A 21,059-nucleotide genomic window follows, 5' to 3' on the forward strand; every position below is an offset into this window, starting at 1 on the left:
ATTAAGTAGCTAGAATATGCACCTTAACAAATCATCTATATTATAATGCCCGTATACGTCTGTCCGTCCGTCCGTCTGTCTGTCACGCAAAATGGTAGCTTAGATGCGACAGGCGAACCCGTGGATTTTTTCACGTGCTAACGACTAGTTTCTATAATTTTCTTAGAATCTAGAGGTGTCTAGACTTACATAAAGACGAGTCAAAATGCTTCATGTTGTTGGTATGCGTTTGATTTAAAGTGTGAAAACGTTTGTATCAACCCATATCACTATGAACGAGTTAACTAGGTGTATCATCCTTAAGTAATAATTAGTGAATAAATTAGTGAATAAATTAGTGAATAAATTAGTGAATAAATTAGTGAATAAATTAGTGAATAAATTAGTGAATAAATTAGTGAATAAATTAGTGAATAAATTAGTGAATAAATTAAAAGTAAGCAACACTTGGATGATGAAATTTAATGTGATCAATGCTGACCAAACAGTTCCATAGCAGTCACTTCCATTGTGGAATATTGTGGGTTCAAACACTGGCTGAGTCATGCCAGAGGTTATAAAAGTGTGAATCGATCCTTTCACATTTAACGTCCAGCATGGGAATAGGACTAATATCTTTTTGTGGCTGGAATAAGGGCTTTAAATACAATAGAACCCCATATTGGATTCTCATTGAAGACAAGTAGGAACTGTAGAGGCTACCTTGGGTAACTATTTTTAATATTAATAAAACATAAGAAATGACATGCAGGACAGAGAAAACAACTCATGTATCACAAAAGTTATTGTTGGGTCTGGCGCAATAGGGAAAATTTAGTCCCTTAGTTAAAGGAGAATTGTACTTTTGTCTCTGCAGTAAATTTTTGGTACCTACCGTAATAAATTTGAATAAACGCTCGGGGCGTTTATTAAATTTTTTGACATTTTTGGGGGGCGTCTATTCGTTCAAAAGAGGGGGCGTTTATTAATTTTTTTACACTTCATCTCTCTTGCACTTTTTAAGGATATCTATTATATATATCTTCACAACAGAAAATAAAAAATATCATGTTTTAGAGAATGAACTTCAAAAGGGAAAAACTAAATTTTCAACCTTAAACCTAAGATTTAGGAAAAAAGTATGTAAGTAAGTATACTTTTACTATCGCCTCGAATATACGCCCCTTATAAGGGAGGGGCGTCTATTCGACGGGGCATCTATTAGAGGGAGCGTTTATTTAAAGAATGACTGAAAAGGAGGGGCGTCTAGTCAAGGGGGCGTTTGATAGAAGGGGGCGTTTATTCGAAGCATTACGGTACTGGAGAATCTTTTTAGTTACTCTGAATGTTTTGAAGTTGTCCCTACATTAATGGGGCATCATATGTGTAAAAACTTTGAGTAACTTGGAAGAATGAATGAACATGTGTTGAAAATATGTGAATGCAGTTTTTTATAGCAATTGTTTGTTTTTGCTGGAATAGTGATTCTGCATGCGAAACAATTACTCTTGCCAGAAAACAGCAATTCCTTGCACCACAATTGTGCTAGATCTTTTTTTATTTTGTCTTTTCATTGATTTGCCGTTATAAAATTTTACATTACAACAACATGCCAAATATACAGGAGAGTTTACATTTGGGGTACAGACAATCTTTAATTGCTTACTAAACGAAAATGTCGATAAAAAATAAGCTCACCAAGCATTTTTCTTCTGTGCTTGATGGTAAAAAAACTGTTAAATAAGAAATACTTTACAAGTGCCAAACTTTTTGCTTATAGTATTTCTGCAGTAGAGTCTTTTTTAATGTAATTACGTTTCTTTATCTTAGACTTATCTACATTACCAATATAACAGCATACTTCTGTTACGTTTTGCCTCAGCTTCTAATTAGAACTAAAAAACACTTTTCCAAATAAAAATAATAAAGATAATATGAGCTACTTTATTTTTATTAAAGTAACACAAATAATGAAGAATAAAAAGAAAATTATGGACATTTCTAAATTGCAAATTACTTCAGAATAATGCAGTAAGTTTTCCTTGTCTCTGTAATATTTATTATTGTTGGTTTTTCTAACACCGAATGACCTGCACCATCCTGAAGATAATTTACTTAGTGTAGAAATTTGGTTTTGCGTAACATAATAAATAATTTGATAAAATTCAAATTGATGCTTATTTGTAGTGATTTCTGCTATTCAACGAAGTCCTGGTGTTAAAAAGTGTTTTTGAATTTATAATTTTGTTGCTATTGTTGTTGTTATTACTTTTGTTTATTGTTGTCGTTGTTATTGTTTATTTAGATGCTAATAGTGTACGTAGTCCAACGTATGAGGATTTCAAACCACGTAATCTCAACGTACCACCTTTCAGAGGTATCTTACACAAATGTTTGTCAGGTTCTGTGAATGATTTGCTTTTGTAATATCTCTGCTTCAATTTGACATTGAATTGAAACCACGAAAATGTAACTTGATCTAAAAAATATCAAACACGAAATCAGACAGAGGATAAGACCTAAGAAATTCCATAAGTTGTGGTATCTCTTGCAAAGTTTTTGTTCATGTTGGCAATTAAAGCTTTTGTTGCGCTCGTTGACTTATGGACAGAAAAAAGTTGTCACGTAAAAAAAACTGTTTTAAATGCCACAAGATTGACCGATACACCAACCAGTTCACAAAGAAAGACATGGGTTAACTAGTATGGTACCTATATTAGTTTATTACAAAGAAAAACTATCCTCTAAATAATAAAAAACGCCTTTCATGATTCTTTTGAGAATGTTTCACTCTCCATCTATTTTACTTATCTTTTCAAGAGCTTCGTAGTATATACCACACAAAGTTTGAAATTCCATGTTGCTAATATTATCATTCGGTGCGCAGAAATAGGAAGAGTTTCTAATCTCATCAATACACGATACTGTAGTATCGTATAATTTCTCAACTTTGTTGAGTTTCTTTCTATATCTCTATTATAATAGCCGTATTCCGTCTGTCTGTCTCTGCGCGGACCCCCCGCTGAGATAGAAAATGATGTTACGGAAACACGAATATCAAATGCGATATACTTTTATCCACTTTGTTGCGACGGGTAAATATAAAGGACGGGCGAACCCGTGGATTTTTCCACGGGCAATGACTATTTATTAATATATTCCGAGATAATTTCACGGGAAACAGAGCTGGATGGTCCTATAACGGAAAATACCATATAAATGGGAATTCTAATAATGGTAGCGCTCCGGACTATCGTACCAATACCGGTGGTAACGACCAAGTTTTCCGAGATGCCGAGTGCAATCGCTAATCGATCTAGTGCTTTGTTGTATTTATACAACCTGCTGTCGAATTTATTTCGTAATTTTATCAAATCTTCAAGTTGAGAATTAACTAGCTTGTCTTGATCACTCGAATAATCGTGAGTTGGATGAATATTAAGCTCGGACATTTTAGTTATTATCTTAGAAAAAACTATCCTCTAAATAATAAAAAATGGCGGACATTGACATTGACCCTTTTGGAGATCATGGGAGACCGGATGAAGGTACCGATGAAACTTTTCCACTCATACCCACCGGGGACCGTACGCGAGTACATACACCAGGTGAGGAAGAAACATCATTCGGAGGAGGTTCCACTCAACGTACCAGAGTTTTGCGGGAAATGGTTGATGTGTTGTATGATAGATTATCTGAAGGATCCCTGTCAAAACCTGAGGTGCTACATACAGACCTTTTTGAAATTAAGGATGGTGAATTATACTACAGAGGTAAAAACGAACCTTTGACAAACAATGGAAGACCAAAGGCCACCGGTACTATATCAGATATATTAGGCAAGAGAAGGCTGCGTAATTTAGGCTTTGACATACCAAAAGGTAAGATTACACTCCGACAGGCTGCTAAGCTAAAAAAAAAAATACAAGAAGAACTACCCTCGTCATCAAAAATAACAACAGCAAGTGATGTAGAATTAGAAGCTATATCTGGGGATGTGGTGAACAGTACGGAAGATTTAATTTCATTGGTCAAACAATCTGTAGACCATGAAGCAACCCAGACCGGTGATCTATTTGAATATCCTATGCGTGAATTGCTAGGATTGGATAGATCATTGAGAAACATACGAGGAAGTCTTCAGGATGAAGTTGCAAAAAAGGTTCAGCTCGAACAGCATATTGACAGAGAAAAAAACAAGTTGGAAGAGATGGAAAACACACCAAATATGACCGAGGAACAACAAAATGAAGCGAAAGAAAGGTTGAAAGGTTTGCAAAATGAGTTGAAAGGTCGGCAAGAGATTATCGATATTCTCAAAGGTAAACTTAACAGTCAAATAAAAAGCATCAAGGAGACGATTACCAAAATACTTGACAAAGATACCACACTGTCTGAAAAGATACGAACCCTATTCCGTGAGCAGGGTATCACTGTTGTCAGCGTACTAACGGCATTTGGTATGGTTATCGGCCTTCTCGTAGAAGCTTTGTCACCTGGGGGTGGGGGGTCATCCACCGGTAACGCACAAAATCATGAAAAAGGGCGGTGCAAAGGACCTCCGGTCCTGGATAAAAAACAAGTTGAATGCATTGGGATCTTTCTTGGGAAGGTTTGCGGGGACGGCCGCTGCGGCTCTACCTGGTATAATAGGATCAATCGTATCGTGGATACTCAATCGAGCGAAAGAAGCGGTTGGTTGGTTGAGTCAAAATTTGTGGGCTTTGATAGTTGGAATCGGAGGTCCGATATACACCTATCTCGTGACAAAGCGTTAGATCCTTGTATAGATTATATGTTACACGCATCATGTAACATAGAGTACTAGGAGTACTGATAGTACTATCTTTCGAAATACCACACAGCACCACCGACACCGATCATACTTAGCGCGATATAGGCCAATTCCCTTTCATGTTGATCCTGACTCGGTGTATAAAAGTCACTCAATACAGGTTCCCGCGGTAGGACATCCAGTCCTTCAAGTTTATCCCTAAACACTTTTTTATATTCACGCATTGCATCGTTTAGCTCTATGAATTTTCCTTCGGCCTTCTTTTCAAGTCTGAGCTGCTTATTGATAAAGTCTATTCTGTCTTGTCTTTTACGTTGCCACAAAACCTGGGCTTTTTGTAATTGTTCTATGGCCAGATCATGACGCTTTCTTTCCTTATCAATTCTGTCTTTTAATAACCTTAAAAAGCCAAAGCATTGGCTAGGGCCCCTCCCAACATCATTGCAATTGAAGCCATGTTTAGATATTGATAGTTTCAGGTATAATCTTTTGCTTAATTAAGTATTCCCTTGACATTTCACTAGCGGCGACGATGGCGACTAGCTTTCCGGTATCTTCCAAGTCAAACTTTTGAATTGATGGTGGTGACATTTTTAACACCTTTTTTCCTAACATCGAATAGCCGACAACGAAAACGCAGACGACCGATGCCTGATATAAATCGTTGACGATACTTTTCTTGTCCATGTTATTTCTATACTGTGAGATTATTATATCGCGATATTATCCCTTTATTCCATTTCAAGTTTACTTATTCTCACAGGTGTTTTGGATTTTTGTGGTGGGGTACCCTTCGGCCCGGTTATAGAAAATAGTACATTGTCTTTCTGTTTATACACAAAATAAGCACCAACCAAACCGATGGCTATTATTCCCCCTATAGCGTAGTTCATAGGCTTTTCATTTGGGACGATGGTAGGTTCTGCCTCTCCGGCATTGTCTTCTGGCTGTGTCTGAGACATCGGGGGTGTCTGAGGCTTCTGCTGTGTCTGAGACGTCTGCTGTGCCATGACCGCTTTATATTCTTCCCTCTGTTTACGGTTGTATTCCGCCAACCTCTTACCCGCTTCAACCTTTTTAGGGTTCGTTGTCACCCGAATTGGAGTCTGTTCCTCTGACATCTTTATTATCTGTTGTATTACTACTACTAGTATTATTATTATTTGCGTTTAAATTTCTTCCGGCGATATAATGCCTACCCGTAATGAGACCAACTCTGAGTGGTGCTAACAGTGAGCCTAATTTATAATATAAGTCACATGTGAACCTTTGAAGGGCGGAATTTAGGAAAAGGTCATTTTCCAGGTCATTGCTCAATGCATTTTGAGAATTTATTCCCAAGACTGTACAGGCCCCCATGGAATACATGTGAATGATTGATTGTCCCAAGGACTTTGCCATTTGACCTGATAGTTTAGCTTCATATATACTAAATAGTTTCTTCACCTCATCATCTTTGAGCTTTTGAATTTGATCGTCCGTATACATTTTACCCAGGTATAGCTTGCTATTTCCGGTTAACACACACTCCAGCAATTTTTGCCTCTTACCATTCTCGGATGGAGGACCCGGAGGAGCAATTAAGTTATCAATTGCCGTTTCAGCCATTTTCAATAGCGATAGGTATTTTTTAACACAAAAATAGCAAAAACTAAGTACTACTAGTAGTACTACTAGTATTATGAAATTGATATATTCTATCATTTTGTTGTGGTCCTATAGTAGTCTTATAGGAGTCTTATAGGAGTCTTATAGGAGAGTCTTATAGGAGATTCCAAGAAATCTATAGGAGATTTCAAGAAACCTATAGGAGATTCAAGAAATCTATAGGAGTCTATAGGAGTCCTATAGATCTGTTAGATTCTTCTTATACTTTTGTTACAAGAGTCTTGTAACAAAAAACGTCCAATCTAGCAAATCACGTAAGTTCTTGGATGTTCCATTCTCATGACTAAATGTGTGTATTTACCATCTTTTAGCCTTTCCTTAACCGTCTGGATCTCTGATCGTGATTCAATGACATCATTCTCTTCATGAATAGTTGCGAGATCTTGTCTGTCTTTTGGATACCACGCATATAACATTTTAGCTTGCCTTCGTAAATTTTTTGGTATAGCGGTGTATGATTGTGTGAGTAGCCACATAGTGTGGTTTCGATGTCGTCCGCTAATGGCCAACTCTAGCAATGGCTGTCTCTTTTGTCTAGTTTCTTATCTGCGATGATATCGTCGATCAGGAACAAGGTTTTGTATCCGGCACAGAAATCCGTCATCTTTCGAATCCATTGATATAAGATACCTCCCGGCTCAATTAGAATCACATATTCGTCGTTCCAAAACCATTTTCGGTCCCTATATGTCTTATTCCATCTTAATGTTGGGCATATAATCACGATGAAATCGAAGTGATCAAAGTATTCATTCTCTAATAATTTTACAACACGTTTGGATTTTCCGCATCCCGTGGGACCAACGAATAATGCCGTGTGGGGCTCTTTCATGTAAAGTGCGTTTTTCGCCATTCTATCTTAATAAAGTACATCAATAATTTCACCGTTTTGAATGTTTAGTTGAGCGTCCATGATTAGATATATATAGGCGTTTAAGGATCCTGCGGTTTCGGCGGTCTTTTCAATTTGTAGGGTGATCCCCTCACTTGCATTTTCAATCCGTCGACCGGTCCCATGCAGGGAGTAACCATAGAGCTAACCATAGAGCATATTTGTTCGTCAAGTAATCGGAGACTTTTACATCATGTAATTGCAGATGTTTTTTGGTTTCGCCGGCATTGCCATCCTTTGGTTTACCCTCGACAAAATACTTACAAATTTCATTGTAATGTTCAAACGGCTGCATCCCTTGAGCAAAAAGTTGGTTAGGCTTATCCTCAACTATGGCGGATACCTTTTTAATTTTCGGATTGTAAAACTTACCGGTATCTCGTTTGTAGGCTTGTTCGTCTTCAAACAAAACCAATATACCCTTCAAAGATTTACAAGGTGTATTGAATGACCAATTCCACGTTGTGTCCGACTTATCCACTCTAATTTGTCTATGTCTCAAAAACCTGTCGTATAGTAAAGCCATGTTTTCATATTCATTTGAAATGAATCTGGCTAAGGTTGGGTGTGTCACAATTTCATATTCGAGAGATATGTTAGTTATTTTGTATTTAGCATCCGGTGCCGGTGTCGTGGCAGAACCGGAAGGTTTGGCCGGAGTTGATAATACAACCCTGTCGTAATTATTGAATGTGATCTCATAACATAACCTATTACCTAATCCAGCTTGATAATATGGGATCGTGCTATCTAACATTTCAAAATCTAGTGGTATGGTGAACTTGTTTTTGTATGCATCAGCAATGGCTTTGTCTGAGACATCAGATGCGTCTTTATCCGAAGCGCTTACCCTCAATTTCATACAGTTTTCCGTACACCCATCATTGGATATGATGCCTTGTCTGATTGCATTTCTCTTTTCATACTTGGTTAGCCATAAATCTCTGTAGCATCCTAAAAGATCAAAGTCATCAATGCTCAAAATCTCGGTACCCTCAAACTTGATTGCTAACTTTTTAACAATAGCTCTTCCAATATTAGAGACTAATGTTCTTTTCGTGTCGGTTTTTGACTCGAGTTCAACGTCGAAACTTATTTTTGAAGTCCCTGGAACAATAACATCATCGCTACCTAAATTAGGAAACCTAATCAAAAGTAACTGGTTTTGATTAATCTCACTAGGATTGTGTGTCACAATTACTTTTTGGTGTGATCCTTTTACACCATGAGCAGTTCTAAGAAAACGTTCAGGATTTAACCTTTTTCCGTATTCCATGTTATTACTTTTATTTTATTTTTACTTTTATCTCAGTTACCGTATACTTCATTAGACCTATGACCTTTTATTCAAAAATATTGTCTGCCATCTCTCTTATGTGAAGGACAACTGTTGTTCCCAGATCTTTTACCAGATCTCCATTTTGATCATTTACTTTCAAAGTAAGTGATTGAAGGTAACCATCCTTTAGTTTCTTATATTGCGGGTTTTTGGGCTCAATATGTGTAACATCACCATACTCAGATATATGATATGTTAGCAGGTTATCGCTATATCTACCATTTTTAAGATTTAATGTATTATCCAATTCATTCAGATTGAAATGTAGTTCTGTTATGTTGGTTAGCTTATTTGTTTTGATTACTCGAGGGTCTTTGATTAATGGTGTGGATGTGACATCACCCGCTAAAGATGCGTTCAGCTCCCTACCGGTGTATTTTCCTTTCGGTAGCAACTTTTCTTCTTTTCCAATGGTCACTTTTAGTGGAGCTGTGATTTCATATGTAACATTGTCCGAAAACGTCTCTATGATCGCAACTTCTTTTGTGCCAGTCTCGTTGTATATGTTGTGATACAAATAGATTGTCTTTTCACTATTTACGTCATTTATTGTGATATACATTCTTATATTAGAGAGTGAAATTATTTAAATCAAAAAGAATGGATAGCATTTTCAAATACAACCCAAATGCGGCCTATAAGCCAAATGGAGGACGGGACCTTCAGATATTGGATGGGAAGGATCTATACAAACAGACCATTATTGTCTCCGAAAATGGCTCTTTTCCTGCTGTCTTTCCTAATATTTTTACTAATTACGAACTGAATCAAAACGAACAACGTATGAAAATTTGGAATGAACAACCGTTTAAATTATGGCAAACCCAACTCAATTTTGCCACTTGGTGTGCTTCAAGTGCTTGTGGAGGCAGTTCCGAACACCTGAAAGAAGGTAGATCTATGATCAGATCGGTATATCGTTTTCATATCCATTATCACATTAGACGAATCATTAAGCGCTTGCAGACACCTCTACCTTTTGAAGATATTTTTAATCAATATGACAATCCTTATTCAAACGTAGAATTTCTAAAAATATGTGGTGAATATGACGTCGATTCTAATCCTATGAAATACAGAGGTCAATACTTTTTCAGCTCATATCAAAAAAGACGTAAAAACTATCCAACTCCGGGCTTGAGTTATTTCACGAATGGCTCCATGACACGATGGATTGTGGAAAAATCTAATGGCTTTACAAAAACAGGTCTTGCAAAGATTTCAAGCAGTGTTAGGGCGTATGCTTATCTTGGTCTTAGTTCGCAAGCCTCATCCCGTTCTTCTATCTTGGGTAATGATTCAAGCGCTTTGACGGCTCAAAGAGTTTTTATGAACAACCTTGAGGACATTGTTAACCGTAGAGTTGATATTCAGGAGGACATTAAACGTTATCAGGATACGTTAAACTACGCTTCAAGTAAGGTTGATTATTCAGTTGGACAAGGTATTTATATGTTACCTAGTGACATGAATCTCAAACTTAAAACAGGGGTGGTAGGTTACAACAACAAGATTTTGATATCGGGTGAAGATCTGACCATTGGGATTAATCGAAAGGTTAATGTTATTGAAAAAACAGCTGAATCACATAAAAAGATTCCTGATAGGACATCCAGTCCTATTACCGATAAAAAGACCCCCGATAGACATATTCCTATCCATAGTACTATTACTACTAGTACTACTGATAAACACATTACTGCACCTGAAGATGAGAAGATCGCTCTTGTGATTGCTATGACAACAGGTTATTTCATATGGTATTTGTTTAGATAAATAATGGCGTCAATTAAATGTCAATCAAACCGGAATAACAATAGAGAACAATGCATTCCTTACATACCAAATATCCTTAGCAACGGCTACTTTCGTTTTGACTTTTTCTTATGTAAACAACTTTCTGGTATGTAAAATCCTATTTTTATAAGCGTTTGATTGACAGATTGTTTTACAAGATAAAAAAAACTGCTTGCGTGTTGTTATTTATGTTTTATTATCATTGATGGTATTACCACGTACGCTAGAGGCCATTATAGACACAGTTGAATCCTATCACTGTAATGGGGGGTGGGGGGCCCAGGGGGACACGGCGGGGATTGGGGGACTCTTCTATCGTTGATTTAACGGGTATGATCTATTCTTCTGACGTAAAATGGTAAAGTGCTAAGGGATTTTATGGACCTTTTTACGTTGATTTAACGGGTATGCCCGCTTATTTGACATGATTGCACTAACATCGGCATTTTCCTATCTCTGCTGTGGTGAATAATCAATAAAGAATTCATATACCACTAAGCAGTAGCAACTAACAGTACCTCGAAGTCTGAAATAAGTTGTTTTTTTGATGAATGGCATGTTTAGTAGGTATGCAAATCTTTTCAGTTTTGAGTATGAAATTCCAGACATCTCTCCAGCAGCCGTTATCAATAAATTTCCAACACCTATTAAAATTAGGACGCGTATATATAACAGTGAACAGTGAAACGCACATTTTAACATTTCAGAATATATCTTTATGCATACCTCTTGTACCGCTACACTTTGGTTGAGAATCCCATCTCGTTTCGCATCCGGATAAACAAGTCATGAAAAATGTCACTTTCGTTCCCTGAAACGACTTTTTGTCAATAATAGAGACCGGACTGCCACATTCCATACAATATTTAAAAAGCTTCTCCAGGTTGTCTTCAAATACAAGATAAACTTGTTGATCCAATGGGCAACGTGTTGGAACAACTAATTTCAGGGGGCTAAGTTCTTCTGTAGGAGCATAATCTGGATCATTGGCTTGCATACGCTTAGCTTCCTTCTCCAACCACTCGTCATTGTAGCTTGAATTCATAGTATCGTCCAACCTTGTTAGAAGATATAAGAGCGTGCACTCATTGGAAACAGTGAAAATATTTTAGAAACAGAAAAGAATACGTAATGTGTTGTCGCTTCCATAGTCACGGGGATATGTGTCGCGGGTAACGGGGTGCTTGTCAAGCCTACAAGATCCTCTGAATTTACTAAACTGAAATAGTTAGTAGCGATATAAATACTTCCCATACTTTTCAACACAAGAATATGACTTACTATACGGACATCTATATATATACGGATACGGATACGAAAACCATTTAGTTTACATTATTACAATGAGCATTTCCATACAGTAGATTTCACTTACAGATGCTTATCTACGGACAGCTCTTCATCTTCATCAATATCGTCTTCTGCGTCTGATATATCATACTCGCCATCGTTCTCTGAACCTAAAGTGTCCACAAAGCAAATGTAACGTACGATGTTATAAATACATATAAACTTATATAGCGTTAAATCTTACCGCTATCGCTGGTATCGTCGTATTCTTCAGTTGACGAAATTACCAATGTAGACATTTTACTGCAAGAATAGCAACTTTTTGGTCCACAATCCACTTGTACTTTCATGTGTTTCCGCTAATAAAAATGTATCTATTTCAGTATGGCTACTTACAAAACGCTGGAAGTTAATAAAGTGAATAACGAACCTTTTGTTTCAAACATGCATACACAGACTTATTTTTTTTCAAAACAGTAAAGTCGGTCTGCGTTGCTACTGTTCGTGTCAGTTGATCTTCCACAACTGGAACTAGTTCAAGGGGTTCCGACAATTCTTCTTCCGTGACACTGGAAGTTGAACATTCCACTTCTTCAACTAACTACAAGTATTATAAAAGAATAAAATTATTTTTCATAAGTTTTTAATGGAGTATATCCAGGGTGTACTTATTAACTTTCCACACTAGAACCCTCAGACATATTTACCCTGCGTCTATTCATCTTAGCTGCGCCCGTCTTTCTACGACTTTGGCAGGCTCACTTATGCACTTGAAGATACTTGGAACTGATCCGGGAACTAGTTTCCGTTGCTTCATTCTCTTCTCTCCTAGAAGAGCATATTCCGATCAATATTAACTCAATTGTATTTTTTTGTAAAAAATATCAATAAGCTTACCAACTACCTAACTAACCTGGTGGCATTTACTTTCGCTTGAGTTCCACACGTTGATCGAAACATTCTTCAGCGAAATGTTCATAACAAACGATAGGATCTTTTGGTATAGCATCTTTTCTCTTGGATTTCAATATTCTTATCCATATCGCTCGCGTATTCTTGTCCGTGGGTAAATGAAAAAAAGAATTCTTTTTTTCATTTTTCTTTTTATTATTATTACATTTTGGAAATGCACAGTACGACATTTTGTTATTCGAAACTAACAAGATTTGTTTTGATACAACAAATCATAAGCGCGCAAGATATACTCCGACGGGGGGTTACTTCTATAGTGATACCTAATGACGTCAGAGCTGGGTTATATATCCGATACTGAAGTTCATCCAGCAATGGCGGCCACGAGCAGCGAAGGTGATGTAAACAGAAAAAAAACTTAAGCACATAATGTGAGTAATGATGCAAATTATGCTTAATAATAATGTTTTTCTATATTCTAAACATGTTATGAATTGGCTGGAATAAAGTTGTTTTGAAGAACGCCGTAAGCTTTAATATCTCTGTAACCGTTTGTCAAAAGTACATAATCCTATACATTTTCTTGATCAGCGTTTCAAGATCTGTACGATGAAGGCAACAGGTATAGAAATTTCTTAAAATAATGTTTTTGCGTATTTGTTAGTTTCTGCTGACGTCAACAAAAATTTTTAAACCCTTATATCTCCTTAGGCGTTTGTCCAAAACAAATAATTCCATACATTATTTTAATTAGCTATTCAAGCTCTACACAATAGAGGCAACAAGTAAACAAATTTCTACAAAAATATTTTCTCTCTTGACAGGTCCTCATATCACAATCACAATTTAAATAACGGTTATTTTTTACTGTTATCATGTTTAAGTGGATTTTTCCACGGGCTTTATCGACTAATCTTGTAATAATGGCAATCTTTTTATACAACATAATTCTCGACCCCAAATCTTTTTGAGAAAAACCTACCAAGGTTTTAATCGCAGAGAGCTCTAGAGACGAGAATCATAAAAGATGGCATTAAATTAACCACAAAAATCTATGGAGTTATATATGGGACAATATTCGTGTATGGTTTTCGTCGCGTCGCAAATGCTTTTCGTCGTGTCGTATCTTTCTTCGTGGTGTGGTTTTTGTCGCGTCGTATCTTTCTTTGTGGGGTTGTTTTTGTCGCATCGGCTCTTTCTTTGTGGGGTGGTTTCACGTTTTGTCGAGTCGTATTTGTGTTGGTCGCGGCGTTTTTGTTTTTTTTTACTTTGCGGCGTCTTCCACTTCGCAGCGTTATTCACTTCGTGGCATATTTTACTTCGTAGCGAAAAATTTTTGTTTTTTAACACGAACTACTAAATTTGTGTAGCACTTACAAGAAATCCAAGTTACATGAATAAAGTGCAGTAAAATAAACAAAACCTTAAGTTTAGTGCTAAAAATTATATTCTATTTTCAAGTTAGTTTTACATTTGTGGTTACGAAGAAATATTATGTGTTGTGTAAGAGTTTTATGTAATATTTATGTTTATGTTGTTAGTTTACTTGATTTTTGATATTTTTATTAAAATCCATTTAAACTACAAAATAGATAATAGATTATACAGTGTAGCATGGTAAATATATATAGCTTTCTAAATCTATAGCTAAGAATGTATCTTTTATTAAAGAAGATGACAAAAATAACAGCTAGCTCTACCCAGTAGAAAAACCAAAGCCACTCTAGAAAGAAAGTGAAATATATTGTGTAAAAGCTTCACGAACTGGTAATTCAGTGTAAAAAACAACATAACTATTTCGCCATGACGTGACATACGACACGACAAAACATGAGATCACACCAACATGAGTAATACGACACGACGGAAACCATTACGCTGCAAAGAAAACCACACCACGAAGAAAGATCCAACACGACGAAAACTACTATGAGTCACAGAACCACGCAACGAAGAAAGATACCACACGACGAAAAGTATTTCGACGCGACGAAAACCATACACAAATATTGTCCCACCTATAACTCCATAAAAATCTGTTTCATAGGATCATAATGTTTCATAGACAAAACATATTCAATAGTAAAAGCATTTACCGGCTAGTAGTGAAGAGATTTACGGACGAAGCAAAGTTTGATCAAGACAGATATTGGCAACATGTGAAATTTAATAATCAACCAACCGCATACGGTAACTGCGTGGTTAAAATTCTGTCAAATGCAAATTCAATCATTAAAGCGCAGAAACTAGTTTTTAATATGTTTCAGGAATTGAATTGGAAATGGCAAGCACATAATCCAACAGGTACTTGTTTTCCATGTTTGTGAAAAATAATCTTACTTGTATAATAATTTTAAATCCTTATAACTCCTTAGGCGTTCGTCGAAAATATTTTGTTTAAGATTTTAAGAACATTCTCGGTGAATTAGGAATTACACCTTGCAAACATATTTTTTTGACAATTTTAGATTATTTTTTTGGTTAAGGGCAGTGTTCAATATACTGAAAAATTTGTTGACGCTATTAAAATTTATATGACGGATCTTTTCAATTGTCCTTTTGCCTAAGTGGAATTTTCCACGGGCTTTATCGAATAGTATACTAAAAGGCAAAGTGTGTCAGTCCGTGACAGGCAAAGTGAACATATTCATTTCCCGTTGATGTCGCCGAAAAAGTTATGTCTGAAATGTTAATTGGCTCGTTATCTCGACCTTCCACGGGACTGGTAAAAAAGGTCGAGATAACGAAAGTTCCAGATATTGGATAGACGAGATAAGGAGCGTCTATCGTGAAAAAGGTCGAGATAAGGAAAATTTACAATATCATGCACATACTAGATAAATTATTTAAATTTTTAAAACTGATCAGGACAATTAATCAGAAGAATCAATTATTACTATTCTCATGCTATATGTATTTAATCATTTGAAAAAATTCAAATGTCACTGCTTTTTAGCAGAAATCTTGATTTTGAGAAAGTTTAAGGAAATTCAAACGTTCGAATTTTCTGATGAAATTTTTTTGTGTGATAAAATTCGAAAAATTACAGAAAAGTTCAAGATAACGTGATAAAATGTACTCAAGGGACCGTAAAAATAGGTCGAGATAAGGAAAGTTTGAGATAACGCGTTGTCGAGATATTGGACGTGTTTTAGCCTACGGGAGGTTGAAATGCTGAAGGGACCAATGAAAATTGGTCGAGATACGGAAAGATCGAGATAACAAACGCCGACTGTATAACATCGTGCGGTTTTGATCAACGATTATAAGAGTTTAAAAAAAAATATTTTAGAAATTTATTCACCCGCTGCCTTTATTGTGTAAAGCCTAAAATGCTAAACAAAATAATGTTTGGCATAAATAAGGTTAAGAAACGAAGTCCGTGGGTGATTTTGTATTTTAATGTTGCATCACACTTCCTACATATCTTATGTTACTGCATATTTAATTTAAAAACAGGTTTCCAGTACAACATGAGCAATGATGGACAAAGATACATCACAGATCGTTTTGAAAACAACAGTATTTGGTGTGGTGCTTTTGTTGGAGGACAATTAATGGCATGCGCACGTTTAGTATACCGAAAGAAAAACATTTCTCTGGATGTTGAAGGATATAACTTAAGCAGTGCAGAAAAGTCACTTATTGCACGCAGAAACACTGTCGAGGTGCAGAGGGCAATGGTTACCAAACCTCACAGAGGGAAAGGTGTAATAAAGTTTATACATGCAGTATTTGCAACACATGCGATAAACGTACAATCAAACATAGTGATTGCAGCGGAAGACCCTCCCTTTATGAGTCATGGTATTGGCAAAATACTTAATAATAGTTTTGACTATGGAGATGGTCATAAAATAAAGTTGGCTTACTACTCTGAAAATGATCTTTTAAGAATCATAGCCCTTGCAAAGGGGACAATTAGTATATAGAAAATTAGGTTTTTAATTAGCGTATTTTAAGCAGTTCTCATTTCCTTGTATTTATGTTTCTAAATAAAAAAGATTTTGTGCCTTCTTAGATGTTCATTTGTACGTTGTCTAAAATGTCTGGTGGTTCTGCTACCTTAAGATGATTAATTTTTGCGGAAATTAACTTTCGCTAATTTCGCAAGGTTTTGTCAATTTTCCGAATTTAGTTCCCACAAAAAATTACTTGAAAAACCTGTTCTTCGCGAATTTCGCTAAAATTAATTCCTGACACTTATTTTTCCTGTTTAGAAACGATGTACACTAATTTTCTTCTGGTGTAATTAGAACTCTGGACACTACATATTATTTTACGTTTCCCCAAAAAAGTTTGCGGAAGTCGATGAATCATCTGTGAATAACGTGATGATCTCTAGCAGTAATTACACTTAGGAGTCGCGATTGTTGAGCTTTACTCATCTTATTAAAGTGAAACCAAGAATTCCATTAAATGATCCGTTGCTCATTCTCACATTCTTCCTATATGTCCTTGTATCCCCAATGAATAATTCCTGAAGGAAGTTGACATACGTTTCTTTCTCCTTTCTTCGTCTTATCCACTGTCTTGTTGGGACTTGTTCTTTATGGTCATTTGTATTTCAAAAAGGCGATTGTCAAACCTGCTACTGCTTCACACTCACATTCGTTATAGATGGTAAACAAGTAAATGAATGAAATGCAAGAATGGCGGTTGTTTGTTATTGTAAAATATATGGTATTGCCAACGCGGGTGCTTTTACTGTATTAGCTCTTTCTGTGCCCAATTTTCGGTTGAGGTATTTTGTCCAATATTTGCTTGACATGGATCATTCTGTCCTTAACATGAATTTCACGATTCCAGGCGCAATTGAATTGTCTTGTCAATCTTTTGTGATCAGTACCCTGATGTGTATGGCGATGATTTTGTCGCTTTCGTGTAACACAGAAAAGGAACAATTACTTTTTTTATATAATCTTTGGTACGCTAATGTTACAGACAACTTAGGCGGTAATTACATGGCAGACAAGAAAACAATTATCTTTTTGTCTTATTAGTTTTGTCTTGTTTAGTTTTCATGCAGAAAAATAGATATTAGTTAGATACAATATAGATAATACCTATCCCTCTAAAAATCAAACATGGCAAAATATTGTGGTGGAAGGCACGGAAACCAGTGACTGCCGTCTTTTATTGTTTTGTTTAAAAAAGAAAAAATAACAAATAAAAACATGATTTTCCTGAAACGATAGCATGGTGTCTGTGAACCAATAATTGAAAGGAAAATCATCTATCAATTTTTCTGCTGCAGCATTCTATTCGTCACTACCACCATAACATCAGGATGTTTTCGGAATAATAACTTCCATTGTTCACTGTACCTAATACGCTCATCGTCATTGACTATCTCGGCTACCTTTTCGCACCAATCATGAAAGCCATATAGAGTCATAAGTACAATCGCTTCTTCGTAATTAGGAATAGCATCAACTCTTATTCTTAGCCCTGTATGGCGTGTTCGACCACATATTAACTCAGTACCATATAAATAGCACTTCTTCACGACAACCTCAGCTTGGTAAAAATGACTAAATTTAAGTAATTTTACAAGTGTGTTCCATTTTAAATTCTTTATAAATGCTTCCATTCTATCTTGAAGAATGTTGACAAACACTTGAACGGTTTCTTCGTCGAAGTCGAGTATTTTAATCATTTTTATTTCTTCTGTGGGATTTCCCGAAGGTGTAAGAGGAGCTTCAAGACATTTCTTCATTACAGGTACAAACGCGTTTATTATGCCTAATTTTAAAGGAATTTTAAAGTTATTCCCACACAATATGACTGCATCATCGGTAGACATGTAATATTGTACTAATTTTTCTGTAATAACCTCCATTTTGAACAAGTTTTTTCCTCCCTTTTTTTCTTGAGTATTCGCAGATTTTAATTTTTTTTTTAATGAATGTACTTTTTCACAATGGTAAACATTTAAAATTATGCAATGATAATTTCTGTACCAGTGTCTTGTGATTTTTCTTTTGTGTTAAAATATATCAACATGGCGTAATAATATTATCACAAACGATTATTTAATTATATTGACACTCGAGAAAGTTTTCACTTCTTACAATTGAAAAAACGTTTTATTACTGTTTTCAGAATATTTGTAGTATTAGTCAGGAACCGTAAGAAATTCGATCGTTTATTTTAAATTGGTTATTTTGCTACTTTAGACGTAAATTAATGGACAAGTATTAAATTTTAACCCCGCCTGCCCCTCACACTCAGTGTTGAAGTCAATACAGCGATTGGTTTTTAGATTGGCCTTCAACATCCAATCTTGAAGTTGGAGGAAAGGGGAGAATTGAAAAGTTCATACATATTCTGTCCCGGATTTTAGTTACTCCCTTGTTTTCATAGACTTTTTAATTCTTACCCAAAAAAATAACTTTAATTTTTTAATTTTTTCTTCATCAGAGATTGTTGTCTGGTTCTGTTCTGTTCCGTGTTTTGTTCTTGAACCTGTAATTACAAATCAACACGTTTACACTACGTGAATTGTTAGTTGGCTTGGATCTATTAGACCAACTGCGCCATGCTGAATCAAAAAATATAAGCACTAAGTGCTGAGCTAAGCTAAGCCGTACTAAATCTTACACAGACTGAGAAGATGGTAGCTATCTAAAAAAGCAGTTTTACTGCATACAACCCGGTACTACATACAACCCGGTTCGGTATTTGATTTTATAATGCGAAGGCATAACAGTTAAGATGTTGGTTTTATAGGCTGTACCAAGCCAAGCCCAGTTAATATTTTGCAAGTTCGACTCAGCATGAAACAGCTTTTTTATGCGATGGCCCCCATGGTTCATTTCTCTTCTTAATAAAAACACTTCTCTTCTTAGTCAAAACATTTCTGTACTTAGTCAAAACGCTTCTCTCCTTTCCTGCAAAATCTTCTCTTCTGTTCAAAACATTTCCCCTCCAAAGTGTGAAACACTTCTCTTCCATGAATTTAAAAAATTCTCAGACTTAATCTGGTCTGTAATAATAATTGAGCTGGATTTTTATAACTTACGTTTTAGAATAAATGACAAGGTGTATATTTATTAGTGGACCACATACTTTAGATAAATATATTTTGTATTTCGTTAGGTCTTCGTTTAATTTTTTTCAACAGTTTTTTGTTAAACGCTACCTTGGCAGCCAATTTGACATTTATCAACCTCGTCCCCAGGGCATCTTGTATCTTTTTGACACGGGGACGGCGATATCGCAAAAAGTAAATATAGTAAAGTAAAAGTAAAATAAATATGCAAACCATGGGTGCAAAATTGCTGACCAGATTTTAATTTAGTTGTGAAGAGAGATTTTCAGGCCACATGCAAAGAAGTGAAAAAACACTGAAGGGAAGTATTAAGATATAGAAAAAATTGTTTAAGTCATAGAAGACAAGTATTTTTAAATTTGAAAAGAACTTAGCCAGAGTGGCCATCGTAATAATGGGCCGCTCTGTGTGACCCTTTGACCTTTCCAGTTCACCTTTTTGATGAAAACAAATATGGTAGACTGAAGCACTGTGCACACGCTTTGTGGAACAGCTTAAGAGTTATATTTGTCTAGCCAGCAGGCTAGAGCCCTCATTTCTTTTTATAAAACGAGCAATTTTTTTAGTATTAGATTGAGATTAACAATAGATAATGGAAACACTTTCCTGCGCAAAGACAGCAGATAAGCACGTGTAGTGAACACCCAAGTGTAGCTAGCAAACTTAGCTAGCTAAACAATTAGGGACAACTGCATATGAGATTATTCCGCCTCCTAAATAGGCTATGATAGACAAATTAGGCGAAATTTATCTCCTAACTAGGCCATCAGCACTATATTTGCTTATTACAGCCTTTTTGTTCATGGTCGCACCGATCTTTATTTAAGGTTAAAAGAGATCTAGCTAACAAACCTCCCTCAGATGTAGAAGTATTATTTTTGTAAATGTTGTGGTGCATTTTGAAGACTTTGTTTTTAGTTTGCTATGCTGCTGATCTGCATGCGCACAAGGTTTTATTCCAGCGTGTTTTAAAAAACTGCCCAAATACATGGAATCACAGTCCTGATATTTACTTGCGCGCGCATCTAAGTGATTAATTCTCGATGCGCGTGCAGAAATGGAGGTAAAAATTTAAACAAACGAAGCAGACACGGAGGAAAACGTTCAAAACAAACAAAATCCATAATAAAAATGGGGGGGTAGTTCAGCTTTCAACATTTATTCACCATATGTTTTTTACCATGCTATAATGGCACAATTTTATTTTAACATTCACACAAATAAAACATGTATTCAAAGCTTGACTTCTTTCGAGTACCGCTCCGAGCACAGCATCTATGCGCAATTTTTGTTGTCACTTTTATGCTTGTTTAGCAAAGTAATTTTCAGAAAG

General features: G+C 35.8%; 2 protein-coding genes across 3 annotated transcripts; one reads left to right on the plus strand and one right to left on the minus strand.

Annotated features, from left to right (window-relative positions):
* Window positions 1–1,265: 1,265 nt before the first annotated feature.
* Window positions 1,266–12,588, minus strand: LOC130656646 (uncharacterized). Its single transcript, XM_057459549.1, has 7 exons — window positions 12,468–12,588; window positions 12,191–12,361; window positions 12,005–12,119; window positions 11,846–11,930; window positions 11,197–11,528; window positions 10,989–11,114; window positions 1,266–2,458 (listed from the first exon to the last, which is right to left on the minus strand). Exons 1-7 carry the CDS (start codon window positions 12,480–12,482, stop codon window positions 2,277–2,279), a joined length of 1,026 nt encoding a protein of 341 aa, XP_057315532.1. The 5' UTR covers window positions 12,483–12,588; the 3' UTR covers window positions 1,266–2,276.
* A 565-nt stretch (window positions 12,589–13,153) lies between these two features.
* On the plus strand, window positions 13,154–16,688 carry LOC130656647 (uncharacterized). 2 transcript variants are annotated; one of them, XM_057459550.1, is made up of 3 exons: window positions 13,166–13,294; window positions 14,720–14,976; window positions 16,132–16,688. In XM_057459550.1, the coding sequence occupies exons 2-3, from the start codon at window positions 14,727–14,729 to the stop codon at window positions 16,602–16,604; spliced, it is 723 nt and encodes a 240-aa protein (XP_057315533.1). In that variant the 5' UTR covers window positions 13,166–13,294; window positions 14,720–14,726; the 3' UTR covers window positions 16,605–16,688. The 2 variants fall into 2 exon arrangements, with proteins under 2 accessions (XP_057315534.1, XP_057315533.1); XM_057459551.1 differs by lacking the exon at window positions 14,720–14,976 and having other exon boundaries at window positions 13,154–13,294.
* The last annotated feature ends 4,371 nt before the right edge of the window (window positions 16,689–21,059 follow it).

This window comes from Hydractinia symbiolongicarpus, chromosome 9, assembly GCF_029227915.1.
Source record: "Hydractinia symbiolongicarpus strain clone_291-10 chromosome 9, HSymV2.1, whole genome shotgun sequence".
Classification (NCBI taxonomy): Eukaryota; Metazoa; Cnidaria; class Hydrozoa; order Anthoathecata; family Hydractiniidae; genus Hydractinia; species Hydractinia symbiolongicarpus.